The 14,944-nt window shown below is 47.4% G+C and overlaps 1 protein-coding gene across 5 annotated transcripts in view; it reads left to right on the top strand.

Annotated features, from left to right (window-relative positions):
• Window positions 1–14,944, top strand: part of masp1 (MBL associated serine protease 1) — a 409,480-nt gene that overhangs the window by 142,352 nt on the left and 252,184 nt on the right. For all 5 annotated transcript variants that reach the window (XR_010965392.1, XM_067994819.1, XM_067994820.1 and 2 more), the window contains exon 4: window positions 12,400–12,531. Coding sequence is in view for 4 of the 5 variants with exons in the window: in XM_067994819.1 (XP_067850920.1) it covers window positions 12,400–12,531 (132 nt within the window). In the remaining variant the exon portion in view is untranslated. The remainder of the gene's footprint in view (window positions 1–12,399; window positions 12,532–14,944) is intronic.

Below are 14,944 nucleotides of genomic sequence, written 5' to 3'. Positions count from 1 at the left end.
ACAGAAGGAAGTCATTCGGCCCATCAATCTTTTTAAGAGCGATCCTGTTCGTCCCATTCCCCTGCCCTTTCCCCGTAGTCCTGCAAATTTTTTCCCTTCAAATGTTTATCCAATTCCTTTTTGAAAGCCACGATTGAATCTGCTTCCACCGTCCTTTCAGGCAGCGCATTCCAGATCATGACATCTCGCTGCCTTTGGTTCTTTTGCCAATCACCTTAAATCTGTGTCCTTTTATTCTCGACCCTTCCGCCAATGGGAACAGTATCTCATTACTTATCTTATCTAAACCCTTCATGATTTTGAACCCCTCTATCAAATCTCCTCTCAACCTTCTCTGCTGTAAGGGGAACAACCCCAGCTTCTCCAGTCTATCCTGTGATTTAACAAGTACTTGGATGTGTGCTCAAAATGCCGTAACCCACAGGGCTATGGACCAACTGCTAGAAAGTGGGATTAAGATGGATAGTTCTTTTTCGGCCAGCACGGGCACGATGGGCTGAATGGCCTCCTTCTGTGCCGTAACTTTCTTTGATGATCCAATGATTCTATTCACATAACTGAAGTCCTTGATTTCATCCTTGGAGTATGAGCTAGGGATGGGTTCAGAAACACAATGAAAATGAGTTAAATTTGCCGATGAAAAGGAGTAAATTGGACAAAACAGGTAAGTTGGCAGAAAATGTCAAATGAATTTAATGGAGCGAGTACAAAGTATTGCTCATTGGAATGAGAAATAGTCTGTAAATGGCGCTGAAATAACAGAATGAAGTTGGAATTGACCGAGATGCCTCAATAGACCCAACACTCAAGATATTCGTCCAATAACAACTGGCATTTATACAACACTTTTCCAGATGGACTCCCAGCCAAAGCAGGAGATATTAGGACAAGTGACCAAAAGATGGGTCAAAGAGGTAGGTTTTAAGGAAGGTTTTAGAGGAGAGGGAAGTGGAGAGATTTCGGGAGGGAATTACAGAGGGCAGGCAGCAGATGGTTGAGGGCATGGCCACCAGTGGAAGGTTGAAGGGAGCAAAGAGCAGTAATCAACAAAGCCAATAGATGTTAGAACAAGAGGGTACAAGTCAGAGGAAGTCATGATCAAATTGTACAGGGCTCTGGTCAGGCCCACTGTGAGCACTGGGGCCAATCCTGGTCAGACCCACTGTGAGCACTGGGGCCAATCCTGGTCAGACCCACTGTGAGCACTGGGGCCAATCCTGGTCAGACCCACTGTGAGCACTGGGGCCAATCCTGGTCAGACCCACTGTGAGCACTGGGGCCAATCCTGGTCAGACCCACTGTGAGCACTGGGGCCAATCCTGGTCAGACCCACTGTGAGCACTGGGGCCAATCCTGGTCAGACCCACTGTGAGCACTGGGGCCAATCCTGGTCAGACCCACTGTGAGCACTGGGGCCAATCCTGGTCAGACCCACTGTGAGCACTGGGGCCAATCCTGGTCAGACCCACTGTGAGCACTGGGGCCAATCCTGGTCAGACCCACTGTGAGCACTGGGGCCAATCCTGGTCAGACCCACTGTGAGCACTGGGGCCAATCCTGGTCAGACCCACTGTGAGCACTGGGGCCAATCCTGGTCAGACTGCACTTTGAATACAGGGTCCCCTTCTGGTCAGACCCACCTTGAGCACTGTGTCCAGTTCTGGTCAGTCTGCACCTTGATCACTATATCCAGTTCTGGTCAGTCTGCACTTTGATCACTGTATCCCGTTCTGGTCAGTCTGCACCTTGATCACTATATCCAGTTCTGGTCAGTCTGTACCTTGATCACTGTATCCAGTTCTGGTCAGTCTGCACCTTGATCACTATATCCAGTTCTGGTCAGTCTGTACCTTGATCACTGTATCCAGTTCTGGTCAGTCTGCACCTTGATCACTGTATCCAGTTCTGGTCAGTCTGCACCTTGATCACTGTCTCCAGTTCTGGTCAGTCTGCACCTTGATCACTATATCCAGTTCTGGTCAGTCTGCACCTTGATCACTGTCTCCAGTTCTGGTCAGTCTGTACCTTGATCACTGTATCCAGTTCTGGTCAGTCTGCACCTTGATCACTGTATCCAGTTCTGGTCAGTCTGCACCTTGATCACTGTCTCCAGTTCTGGTCAGTCTGCACCTTGATCACTGTATCCAGTTCTGGTCAGTCTGCACCTTGATCACTGTCTCCAGTTCTGGTCAGTCTGCACCTTGATCACTGTCTCCAGTTCTGGTCAGTCTGCACCTTGATCACTATATCCAGTTCTGGTCAGTCTGTACCTTGATCACTATATCCAGTTCTGGTCAGTCTGTACCTTGATCACTGTATCCAGTTCTGGTCAGTCTGTACCTTGATCACTGTCTCCAGTTCTGGTCAGTCTGCACCTTGATCACTGTGTCCAGTTCTGGTCAGTCTGCACCTTGAGCTGGGAACTGACAACACGGGAGGTTGCCGATGAGGTGATGGTTTGCAAGGACAGAGGGGGCAAAGATGAGTTTTTTGAGGAGGGGGGATGATGACGGCAGTTTTGAAAGGGAGGGGGACAGTAACTGAGGAGAGGGAAACATTTTCAATGTCAGTTAATATGGGGGCCAGGAAGGGAAGTTATGTGGTCAGCAGTTAAGTAGGAATGGTGCCAAGGGAGTAGGAGATGGAACTCATAGAAACATAGAAACATAGAAAATAGGAGCAACAGTAGGCCATTCGGCCCTTCGGGCCTGCTCCGCCATTCAAAATGATCATGGCTGATCGTCTAACTCAGTACCCTGTTCCCGCTTTTTCCCCGTATCCCTTGATCCCTTTAGCATTAAGAAATATATCTATCTCCTTCTTGAATACATCTAATGACTTGATACATCATGGATGAGATGAGCTCAGAGAGGTCAGTGCTGTATCAGCGGTCAGTGCTGTATCACTGGTCAGTTCTGTACCAGTGGTCAGTGCTGTATCGTTGGTCAGGGCTGTATCACTGGTCAGTGTGTAGTACCGGTCAGTGCTGTATCACTGGCCTGTACCATATCACTGGTCAGTTCCGTATCACCGGTCAGTTCTGTATCAGTTGTCAATGCTGTATCACTTGTGAGTGCCGAATCAGTGGTCAGTGCCGAATCAGTGGTCAGTGCCGAATCAGTGGTCAGTGCTGTATCAGTGGTCAGTATATAGCACCGGTCAGTGCTGTATCACTGGTTAGGGCAGTACCACTGTTCAGTTCTGTATCGGTGGTCAGTGCTGTATCGGCAGTCAATATTTAATCACTGGTCATTGCTGCATCAGCGGTCAGTACTGTATCACTGGTCAGTTCTGTACCAGTGGTCAGTGCTGTATCGGTGGTCAGGGTTGTATCACTGGCCAATGTGCAGCAGCGGTCAGTGCTGTATCGTCAGTGAGTGCTGTATCACTGGTCAGTGCTCTAATACCATTCAGTTCTATATCACCGGTCAGTGCTATATTGGCGGTCAATGCTGTATCGTTGGTCAGTGCAGTATCACTGTTCAGTTCTATATCAGTTTCAGTGCAGTATCAATGGTCAGTGCTGTATTACTGGCCTCTGTTGTATCACCGGTCAGTGCTGTATCACCGGTCAGTGCTGTATCAGTGGTCAGTGCGGTATCGGTGGTCAGTGCGGTATCACCGGTCAGTGCTGTATCACCGGTCAGTGCTGTATCACTGGTCAATGTGTGCCAGCGGTCAGTGGTGTATCGGCAGTCTGTGCAGTGTCGGCAGTCTGTGCTGTATCACCGGTCAGTGTGTTTCGGTGGTCAGTGTGTGTTGGCGATCTGTGCTGAATCACCGGTCAGTGCTGTGTCAGTGGTCAGTGCTGTATCACCGGTCAGTGCTGTATCACCGGTTAGTGCTGCATCGCAAGTCAGTTCTGTATCACTGGTCAGTGCTGTATTGCCAGTCAGTGCTGTATCAGTGGTCAGTGCTGTATCACCGGTCAGTGCTGTATTACTGTCCAGCGCAGTATCACTGGTCAGTGCTATATCACCAGTCAGTGCTGTATCACTGGTCAGTGCTGTATCGGCAGTCATTGTTGTATCAATTGTCGGTGTTTTAAACTTAAATAAGGGCAGTTATGAGGGCATGAAGACAGAGCTGGTTAAAGTGAACTGGGAACTGAGGTTAAGGGATATGTCAGTGGAGATGCAGTGGATGACATTTAATGAGATATTTCATAACACTCAGCAAAGATGCATTCCAGTGAGAAAGAAAGACTCTGGGGAAGGACGTACCGTCCGTGGCCAACTAAGGAAGTTAAAGATAGTATCAAATTGAAAGAAAAAGCATACAATTCCGCGAAGATTAGTGACAGGTCAGAAGATTGGACAGAATATAAAAAACAGCAAAGAATGACTAAAAGAATAAAGAGGGAGAAATTAGAGTACGAGAGAAAGCTAGCTAGAAATATAAAAACAGATAGTAAGAGTTTCTACAGGTATTTAAAAAGGAAAAGAGTAAGTAAAGTGAGCGTTGGTCCTCTAGAGAGTGAGTCTGGGGAATTAATAATGGAGAATAAGGAAATGGCGGATGAATTGAACAGATATTTTGTGTCCGTCTTCACTGTAGAGGATACAAATAACATGCCAGAAATAATTGTGAATCAAGAGGTGAAAGGGAGGGAGGAACTTAAAACATTTACAATCACCAGGGAAAGGGTTTTGAACAAAAATATTAGAACTAAAAGCTGACAAGTCCCCAGGTCCTGACAGACTTCATCCCAGGGTCTTAAAGGAAGTGGCTGCGGAGATAGTAGATGCATTGGTATTAATTTTCCAAAATTCCCAAGATTCTGGAAGGGTCCCATCAGATTGGAAAATAGCAAATGTAACTCCTCTATTGAAGAAAGGAGGGAGACAGAAAGCAGGAAATTACAGGCCAGTTAGCTTAACATCTGTCATAGGGAAAATGCTATAATCTATTATTAAGGAGGTTATAGCAGGGCACTTAGAAAATCCCAATGCAATCAGGCAGAGTCAGCACGGCTTTGTGAAAGGGAAATCGTGTTTGACTAATTTATTAGAGTTCTTTGAGGAAGTAACAAGCAACGTGGATAAAGGGGATCCTGTGGATGTGGTGGACTTGGATTTCCAGAAGGCTTTTGACAAGGTGACACATCAAAGGCCACTACACAAAATAAGAGCTCATGGTGTAGGGGGTAACATATTAGCATGGATAAAGGATTGGTTAGCTAACAGGAAACAGAGAGTAGGCATAAATGGGTCATTTTCAGGTTGGCAAGATGTAACGAGTGGAGTGTCACAGGGATCAGTGCTTGGGCCTCAACTATTTACAATCTATATCAATGACTTGGATGAAGGGACCGAATGTCTGGTTGCTGAATTTGCTGATGACACAAAGGTAGGTGGGAAAGTAAGTTGTGAAGAGGACATAAGGAGTCTGCAAAGGGATATAGATAGGTCAAGTGAGTGGGCAAATGGAGTATAATGTGGGAAAATGTGAACTTGTCCACTTTGGCAGGAGGAATAGAAAAGCAGTGTATTATTTAAATGGAGAGAGATTGTAGAACTCTGAGGTACAGAGGGATCTGGGTGTCCTAGTACATGAATCACAAAAAGTTAGTATGCAGGTACAGCAAGTGATTAGGAAGGCAAATGGAATGTTGTGAAGGGAGTTAAAGGTTATAGTAGGTAGACGGGAAAGTAGGGTTGAGGTCACAATCAGATCAGCCATGATCTTATCAAATGGTAGAGCAGGCTCGAGGGGCCGAATGGCCTCCTCCTACTCTTAATTCGTATGTTCGTTTGTCCGTATGTAGTGCTTTATCAGTGGTCAGTGCTGTATCACTGGTCAGTGCTGTATCACTGGTCAGTTATGTATCACAAGTCAGTGCTATATGACCGGTCAGTGCTGAATCAGTTTTCAGTGCTGTATCACTGGTCAGTTCTGTATCAGTGGTAAGTGCTGTATCGGTGGTCAGTGCTGTATCAGCGGTCTGTGCTGTATCACTGGTCAGTTCTGTACCAGTGGTCAGTTCTGTACCAGTGGTCAGTGCTGTATCACTGGTCAGTGCTGTATCACTGGTCAGTTCTGTACCAGTGGTCAGTGCTGTATCAGCGGTCAGTGCTGTATCACTGGTCAGTGCTGTATCACTGGTCAGTTCTGTACCAGTGGTCAGGGCTGTATCACTGGTCAGTGTGTAGTACTGGTCAGTGCTGTATCACTGGCCTGTACCATATCACAGGTCAGTTCCGTATCACCGGTCAGTTCTGTATCAGTTGTCAATGCTGTATCACTTGTGAGTGCCGAATCAGTGGTCAGTGCTGTATCATTGGTCAGTAATGTTTCAGTGGTCAGTATATAGCACCGGTCAGTGCTGTATCACTGGTTAGGGCAGTACCACTGTTCAGTTCTGTATCGGTGGTCAGTGCTGTATCACCGGTCTGTACTATATCAGTGGTCAGTGCTGTTTCACCGGTCAATTCTGTATCACCGGTCAGCTCTGTATCAGTTGTCAGTTCTGTATCAGTGGTCAGTTCTGTATCAGTGGCCAGTACTGTATTTGTGGTCAGTGCTGTAACACCGATTAGTTCTGCATCACCGGTCAGTGTTGTATCAGAGGCCGGTGCTGTATCACCAGTCAATGCCGTATCACTGGCCAGTGCTGTATCGGCAGTCAGTTCTGTATCACCGGTCAGTGTTGCATCTGCGTTCAATGATGTATCAGAGGTCAGTGTTGTACCAGCGGTCAGTGATGTATGATTGGTCAGTTCCGTATCGCCGGTCAGTGCCGTATCACCGGTCAGTGCCGTATCACCGGTCAGTACTGTATCGCCGGTCAGTTCTGTATCACCGGTCAGTACTGTATCGCCTGTCAGTGCCGTATCACCGGTCAGTGCCGTATCACCGGTCAGTACTGTATCACCTGTCAGTTCTGTATCACCGGTCAGTGCCGTATCACCGGTCAGTACTGTATCACCTGTCAGTTCTGTATCACCGGTCAGTGCCGTATCACCGGTCAGTACTGTATCACCTGTCAGTTCTGTATCATCAGTCAGTGCTGTATCAGTTGTGAGTGCCGAATCAGTGGTCAGTGCTGTATCACTGGTCAGTGTTGTATCGGTGATCAGTGCTATGTAACCGGACAGTGCTGTATCACCGGTCAGTTCTGCATTAGCAGTCAGTGCTCTATCGGCGGTCAGTGCTCTATTGGCGGTCAGTGCTGTATCACCGGTCTGTGCTGTATCAGCCATCAGTGCTGTATCGGTCATCAGTGCTGTATCAGTGGTCAGTGCGGTATCTCCTGTTAGCGCTGTTTCGGCGGTCAGTGCTGTATCAGCAGTCATTGCTGTATCACCGGGCAGTGCTCTAGCACCGGTCAGTGCTGATGATGTGGAGATGCCGGTGATGGACTGGGGTTGACAATTGTAAACAATTTTACAACACCAAGTTATAGTCCAACAAATTTATTTTAAATTCCACAAGCTTTCGGAGGCTTCCTCCTTCCTCAGGTGAACGGTGTGGAAATGAAATTTTCGAATCCTTCGCATTTTAAAATCACAGAACAATGCCTGGTGATTACTGCCCGTTGCCAAGGCAATCACAGTGAGCAGACAGAGAGGTGTCACCTAAAAAGGCCACTGAATATACAAACCCCCCAAAAACAAAAAAAGAGAGAGAGAGAAGGAAGACAGTCAATGACCCGTTATATTAAAAACAGATAACATTTGTTCGCTGGTGGGGTTACGTGTAGTGTGACATGAACCCAAGATCCCGGTTGAGGCCGTCCTCATGGGTGCGGAACTTGGATATCAATTTCTGCTCGACGATTTTGCGTTGTCGTGTGTCTCGAAGGCCGCCCTGGAGTACACTTACCCGAAGATCGGTGGCTGAATGTCCTTGACTGCTGAAGTGTTCCCCGACTGGGAGGGAACCCTCCTGTCTGGCGATTGTTGCGCGGTGTCCGTTCATCCGTTGTCGCAGCGTCTGCATGGTCTCGCCAATGTACCATGCTCTGGGGCATCCTTTCCTGCAACGTATGAGGTAGACAACGTTGGCCGAGTCACAGGAGTATGAACCATGTACCTGGTGGGTGGTGTCCTCTCGTGTGATGGTGGTATCTGTGTCGATGATCTGGCATGTCTTGCAGAGGTTACCGTGGCAGGGTTGTGTGGTGTTGTGGACGCTGTTCTCCTGAAGGCTGGGTAATTTGCTGCGAACGATGGTCTGTTTGAGGTTGGGTGGCTGTTTAAAGGCGAGTAGTGGAGGTGTGGGGATGGCCATAGCGAGGTGTTCGTCATCATTGATGACATGTTGAAGGCTGCGGAGAACATGGCGTAGTTTCTCCGCTCCGGGGATTCGAAAATTTCCTTTCCACACCGTTCACCTGACGAAGGAGGAAGCCTCCGAAAGCTTGTGGAATTTAAAATAAATTTGTTGGACTATAACTTGGTGTTGTAAAATTGTTTACACCGGTCAGTGCGGTATCACTGGCCAGTTCTGTATCAGTGGTTACGGCTATATCACCGGTCAGTGCTGTATCACCGGTCAGTGCTGTATCACCGGTCAGTGCTGTATCACCGGTCAGTGCTGCATCACCGGACAGTGCTGCATCGCTAGTCAGTTCTGTATCACTGGTCAGTGCTGCATCGCTAGTCAGTTCTGTATCACTGGTCAGTGCTTTATTACCAGTCAGTGCTGTACCAGCGGTCAGTGCTGTATTACTGTCCAGCGCAGTATCACTGGTCAGTGCTATATCACCGGTCAGTGCTGTATCACTGGTCAGTGCAATATCACCAGTCAGTGCTGTATCGGCAGTCATTGTTGTGTCAGTTATAGAATCATAGAATCATAGAATCATAGAAGTTTACAACATGGAAACAGGCCCAGTTTATACCACGAAGCTAGTCCCAATTGCCTGCACTTGGCCCATATCCCTCTATACCCATCTTACCCATGTAACTGTCCAAATGCTTTTTAAAAGACAAAATTGTACCCGCCTCTACTACTGCCTCTGGCAGCTCGTTCCAGACACTCACCACCCTTTGAGTGAAAAAATTGCCCCTCTGGACCCTTTTGTATCTCTCCCCTCTCACCTTAAATCTATGCCCCCTCGTTATAGACTCCCCTACCTTTGGGAAAAGATTTTGACTATCTACCTTATCTATGCCCCTCATTATTTTATAGACTTCTATAAGATCACCCCGAAACCTCCTACTCTCCAGGGAAAAAAGTCTCAGTCTATCTAACCTCTCCCTATAAGTCAAACCATCAAGTCCCGGTAGCATCCTAGTAAATCTTTTCTGCACTCTTTCTAGTTTAATAATATCCTTTCTATAATAGGGTGACCAGAACTGTACACAGTATTCCAAGTGTGGCCTAACTAATGTCTTGTACAACTTCAACAAGACATCCCAACTCCTGTATTCAATGTTCTGACCAATGAAACCAAGCATGCTGAATGCCTTCTTCACCACCCTATCCACCTGTGACTCCACTTTCAAGGAGCTATGAACCTGTACTCCCAGATCTCTTTGTTCTATAACTCTCCCCAACACCCTACCATTAATGGAGTAGGTCCTGGCCCGATTCGATCTACCAAAATGCATCACCTCACATTTATCTAAATTAAACTCCATCTGCCATTCATCGGCACACTGGCCCAATTTATCAAGATCCCGTTGCAATCCTAGATAACCTTCTTCACTGTCCACAATGCCACCAATCTTGGTGTCATCTGCAAACTTACTAACCATGCCTCCTAAATTCTCATCCAAATCATTAATATAAATAACAAATAACAGCGGACCCAGCACCGATCCCTGAGGCACACCGCTGGTCACAGCCTTCAGCTTGAAACACAACCCTCCACAACCACCCTCTGTCTTCTGTCGTCAAGCCAATTTTGTATCCAATTGGCTACCTCACCTTGGATCCCGTGAGATTTAACCTTATGTAACAACCTACCATGCGGTACCTTGTCAAAGGCTTTGCTAAAGTCCATGTAGACCACGTCTACTGCACAGCCCTCATCTATCTTCTTGGTTACCCCTTCAAAAAACTCAATCAAATTCGTGAGACATGATTTTCCTCTCACAAAACCATGCTGACTGTTCCTAATTAGTCCCTGCCTCTCCAAATGCCTGTAGATCCTGTCTCTCAGAATACCCTCTAACAACTTACCCACTACAGATGTCAGGCTCACCGGTCTGTAGTTCCCAGGCTTTTCCCTGCCGCCCTTCTTAAACAAAGGCACAACATTTGCTACCCTCCAATCTTCAGGCACCTCACCTGTAGCTGTCGATGATTCAAATATCTCTGCTAGGGGACCCGCAATTTCCTCTCTAACCTCCCATAACGTCCTGGGATACATTTCATCAGGTCCCGGAGATTTATCTACCTTGATACGCGTTAAGACTTCCAGCACCTCCCTCTCTGTAATATGTACACTCCTCAAGACATCACTGTTTATTTCCCCAAGTTCCCTAACATCCATGCCTTTCTCAACCGTAAATACCGATGTGAAATATTCATTTAGGATCTCACCCATCTCCAGTGGTTCCGCACATAGATGACCTTGTTGATCCTTAAGAGGCCCTACTCTCTCCCTAGTTACTCTTTTGCCCTTTATGTATTTGTAGAAGCTCTTTGGATTCTCCTTTGCCTTATCTGCCAAAGCAATCTCATATCCCCTTTTTACCCTCCTGATTTCTCTCTTAACTCTACTCCGGCAATCTCTATACTCTTCAAGGGATCCACTTGATCCCAGCTGCCTATGCATGTCATATGCCTCCTTCTTCTTTTTGACTAGGGCCTCAATCTCCCGAGTCATCCAAGGTTCCCTACTTCTACCAACCTTGCCCTTCACTTTATAAGGAATGTGCTTACCCTGAACTCTGGTTAGCACACTTTTGAAAGCCTCCCACTTACCAGACGTCCCTTTGCCTGCCAACAGACTCTCCCAATCAACTTCTGAAAGTTCCTGTCTAACACCATCAAAATTGGCCTTTCCCCAATTTAGAATTTTAACTTTTGGGCCAGACCTATCATTCTCCATAGCTATCTTAAAACTAATGGAATTATGATCACTGGTCCCAAAGTGATCCCTCACTAACACTTCTGTCACCTGCCCTTCCTTATTTCCCAAGAGGAGGTCAAGTTTTGCCCCCTCTCTAGTCGGGCCATCCACATACTGAATGAGAAATTCCTCCTGAATACACTCAACAAATTTCTCTCCATCCAAGCCCCTAATGCTATGGCTGTCCCAGTCAATGTTGGGAAAGTTAAAGTCCCCTACTATTACTATATATCCTGTGGATGTGGTGGACTTGGATTTCCAGAAGGCTTTTGACAAGGTGACACATCAAAGGCTACTACACAGTGTATTTCGGCGGTCAGTGCTGTATCACCGGTCAGTGTGTGTCAGCGGTCAGTGTGTTTCAGCGGTCAGTGTGTATCGGCGATCAGTGCTGTATCGGTGGTCTGTGCTGTATCACCGGTCAGTGTGTGTCGGCGGTCAGTGTGTGTCGGCGGTCAGTGTGTGTCGGCAGTCAGTGCTGTATTGGTGGTCAGTGTGTGTCGGCGGTCAGTGCTGTATTGGCAGTCAGTGTGTGTCGGCGGTCAGTGTGTGTCGGTTGTCTGTGCTGTATTGGCAGTCAGTGTGTGTCGGCGGTCAGTGTGTGTCGGCGGTCAGTGTGTGTCGGCGGTCAGTGCTGTATTGGCAGTCAGTGTGTGTCGGCGGTCAGTGTGTGTCGGTTGTCTGTGCTGTATTGGCAGTCAGTGTGTGTCGGCGGTCAGTGTGTGTCGGCGGTCAGTGCTGTATTGGCAGTCAGTGTGTGCCGGCGGTCAGTGCTGTATTGGCAGTCAGTGTGTGTTGGCGGTCAGTGTGTGTCGGCGGTCAGTGCTGTATTGGCAGTCAGTGTGTGTCGGCGGTCAGTGTGTGTCGGTTGTCTGTGCTGTATCACCGGTCAGTGTGTTTCAGCGGTCAGTGTGTGTCGGCAGTCAGTGCTGTATCACCGGTCAGTATGTGTCGGTGGTCAGTGTGTGTCGGTGGTCAGTGTGTGTCGGCGGTCAGTGCTGTATCGGCGGTCAGTGTGTGTCGGCAGTCAGTGTGTGTCGGCGGTCAGTATGTGTCGGTGGTCAGTGTGTGTCGGTGGTCAGTGTGTGTCGGCGGTCAGTGCTGTATTGGCGGTCAGTGTGTGTCGGCGGTCAGTGTGTGTCGGCGGTCAGTGTGTGTCGGCGGTCAGTGCTGTATTGGCGGTCAGTGTGTGTCGGCAGTCAGTGTGTGTCGGCGGTCAGTGTGTGTCAGTGGTCAGTGTGTGTCAGTGGTCAGTCCTGTATCGGCGGTCAGAGGTCGATCCCTCGTCAGCATGGTTTAACTGGTCTCTAGTCTATCTCTGGTCAGTATAACTGGTGTGAGATGTTAATTATTTTCTGCTTTATCTTTTGTAGATATCGATGAATGTGCGGAGAAGGAGGATGAAGAGATGGTTTGTGACCATTTCTGTCACAATTACATCGGTGGATTTTACTGTTCCTGCAGATTTAGCTACATCCTCCATTCAGATAATAGGACCTGCAAAGGTATCCTCGCACTCACACTCGCACTCACACTCGCACTCGCACTCGCACTCGTACTCGCACTCGCACTCACACTCGCACTCACACTCGCACTCGCACTCGCACTCACACTCGCACTCACACTCGCACTCACTTGCACTCGCATTCACACTCACTTGCACTCATACACTCACACTCACGCACTCACACTCATACACTCACGCTCATGCACTCACACTCATACACTCACACTCATACACTCACACTCATGCACTCACGCACTCACACTCACACTCATACACTCACACTCACGCACTCACACTCATACACTCACACTCATACACTCACACTCATGCACTCACGCGCTCGCACTCACTCACGCTCATGCACTCACTCGCACTCACCATTCACTCACACTCACGCACTCACTCACACGCACTCACTTGCACTCAAGCATTCGCTTTAAGAACATAAGAACATAAGAAATAGGAGCAGGAGTAGGCCAATCGGCCCCTCGAGCCTGCTCCACCATTCAATAAGATCATGGCTGATCTGATCCTAACCTCAAATCTAAATTCATGTCCAATTTCCTGCCCGCTCCCCGTAACCCCTAATTCCCTTTACTTCTAGGAAACTGTCTATTTCTGTTTTAAATTTATTTAATGATGTAGCTTCCACAGCTTCCTGGGGCAGCAAATTCCACAGACCTACTACCCTCTGAGTGAAGAAGTTTCTCCTCATCTCAGTTTTGAAAGAGCAGCCCCTTATTCTAAGATTATGCCCCCTAGTTCTAGTTTCACCCATCCTTGGGAACATCCTTACCGCATCCACCCGATCAAGCCCCTTCACAATCTTATATGTTTCAATAAGATCGCCTCTCATTCTTCTGAACTCCAATGAGTAGAGTCCCAATCTACTCAACCTCTCCTCATATGTCCACCCTCTCATCCCCGGGATTAACCGAGTGAACCTTCTAGGTTCTCACAGGTATATTGACCCTTATATACTCACCCTCACACTTACACTGGCTGTGTATAGTCACACTCACATGTACACTGGTTGTGTATACTCACACTCACACTTACACTACAGTGTAAATTCACATGGGCACATACCACAAGGAATGCAGAGAAGGCTCACCACCACCTTCTCAGGGCAACTAGGGATGGGCAATAAATGCCGGCCTTGCCAGCGATGCCCACATCCCGAGAATGAGTAAAAAAACACTCACATTGACACTGAATTCCTTTAAGAGCCATTGGGCTAATTGTTTGCAAATAGTGAGCTGCTGTTTCTATTCCGGGATAAAATCAGTGTAAAAGGTAAAGAGAGCGCAGAATTCGTAAATTGCATTCAGGAGAACTTTTTTTAGCCAGTACATAGCAAACCCAACAAGAGAGGGGGCAGTTCTGGTTTAATTTTAGGGAATGAAGCTGGGCAGGTGGAAGGAGTATCAGTGGGAGAGCATTTTGGTGGTAGTGATCATAATTCAGATAGATTTAGCATAGTTATGGAAAAGGACAAAGATAGAACAGGAGTTAAAGTTCTCAATTGGGGAAAGGCCAATTTTACTAAGCTGAGAAGTGATTTAGCAAAAGTGGACTGGAAACAGCTACTTGAAGGTAAATCAGTGTCAGAGCAGTGGGAGGCATTCAAGGGGGAGATTCAAGGGGTTCAGAGTAAACATGTTCCCACAATCTAGAGCCCCCTGGATGACAGGGAACATACAGGGTAAGATAAGGCAAAAAAGGAAAGCTTGTGTCAGATACCGAGAGCTCAATACAGCAGAAAGCCGAGAGGAACATAGAAAGTGCAGGGGTGAAATTAAAAAGGAAATTAGGAAAACAAAGAGAGGGCATGAAAAAATACTGGCAAATAAAATTAAGGAAAATGCAAAGATGTTTTATAAATACATAAAGAACAAGAGGAAAACTAAGGAAAGAGTAGGGCCTATTAGAGACCAAAAAGAGGAGGTGGAGGTGGAAGATGTGGGTCTGGTTCTTAATGAATACTTTGCATCTGCCTTCACAAAGGAGGGGGACGATGCAGGGATTGTAGTTGAGGAGGAGGAGGGTGAAATATTGGATGGGATAAACATAGTGAGAGAGGAAGTATTAAGGGGATTTAGCATCTTTGAAAGTAGATGTGTGCAGTTCTGGTCGCCACACTACAGGAAGGATGTGATCGCTTTGGAGAGGGTGCAGAGGAGATTCACCAGGATGTTACCAGGGCTGGAGCGCTTCAGCTATGAAGAGAGACTGGGAAGATTGGGTTTGTTTTCCTTGGAGCAGAGGAGGCTGAGGGGGGACATGATTGAGGTGTACAAAATTATGAGGGGCACAGATAGGATGGATACTAAGGAGCTTTTTCCCTTCGTTGAGGGTTCTATAACAAGGGGGCATAGATTCAAGGTAAAAGGCGGGAGGTTTAGAGGGGA

The sequence above is a fragment of the Heptranchias perlo genome, chromosome 13, assembly GCF_035084215.1.
Source record: "Heptranchias perlo isolate sHepPer1 chromosome 13, sHepPer1.hap1, whole genome shotgun sequence".
Taxonomy (NCBI): Eukaryota; Metazoa; Chordata; class Chondrichthyes; order Hexanchiformes; family Hexanchidae; genus Heptranchias; species Heptranchias perlo.
The sequence above is the reverse complement of the archived record's forward strand: the minus strand, read 5'-3'. Positions and strand labels throughout refer to the sequence as shown.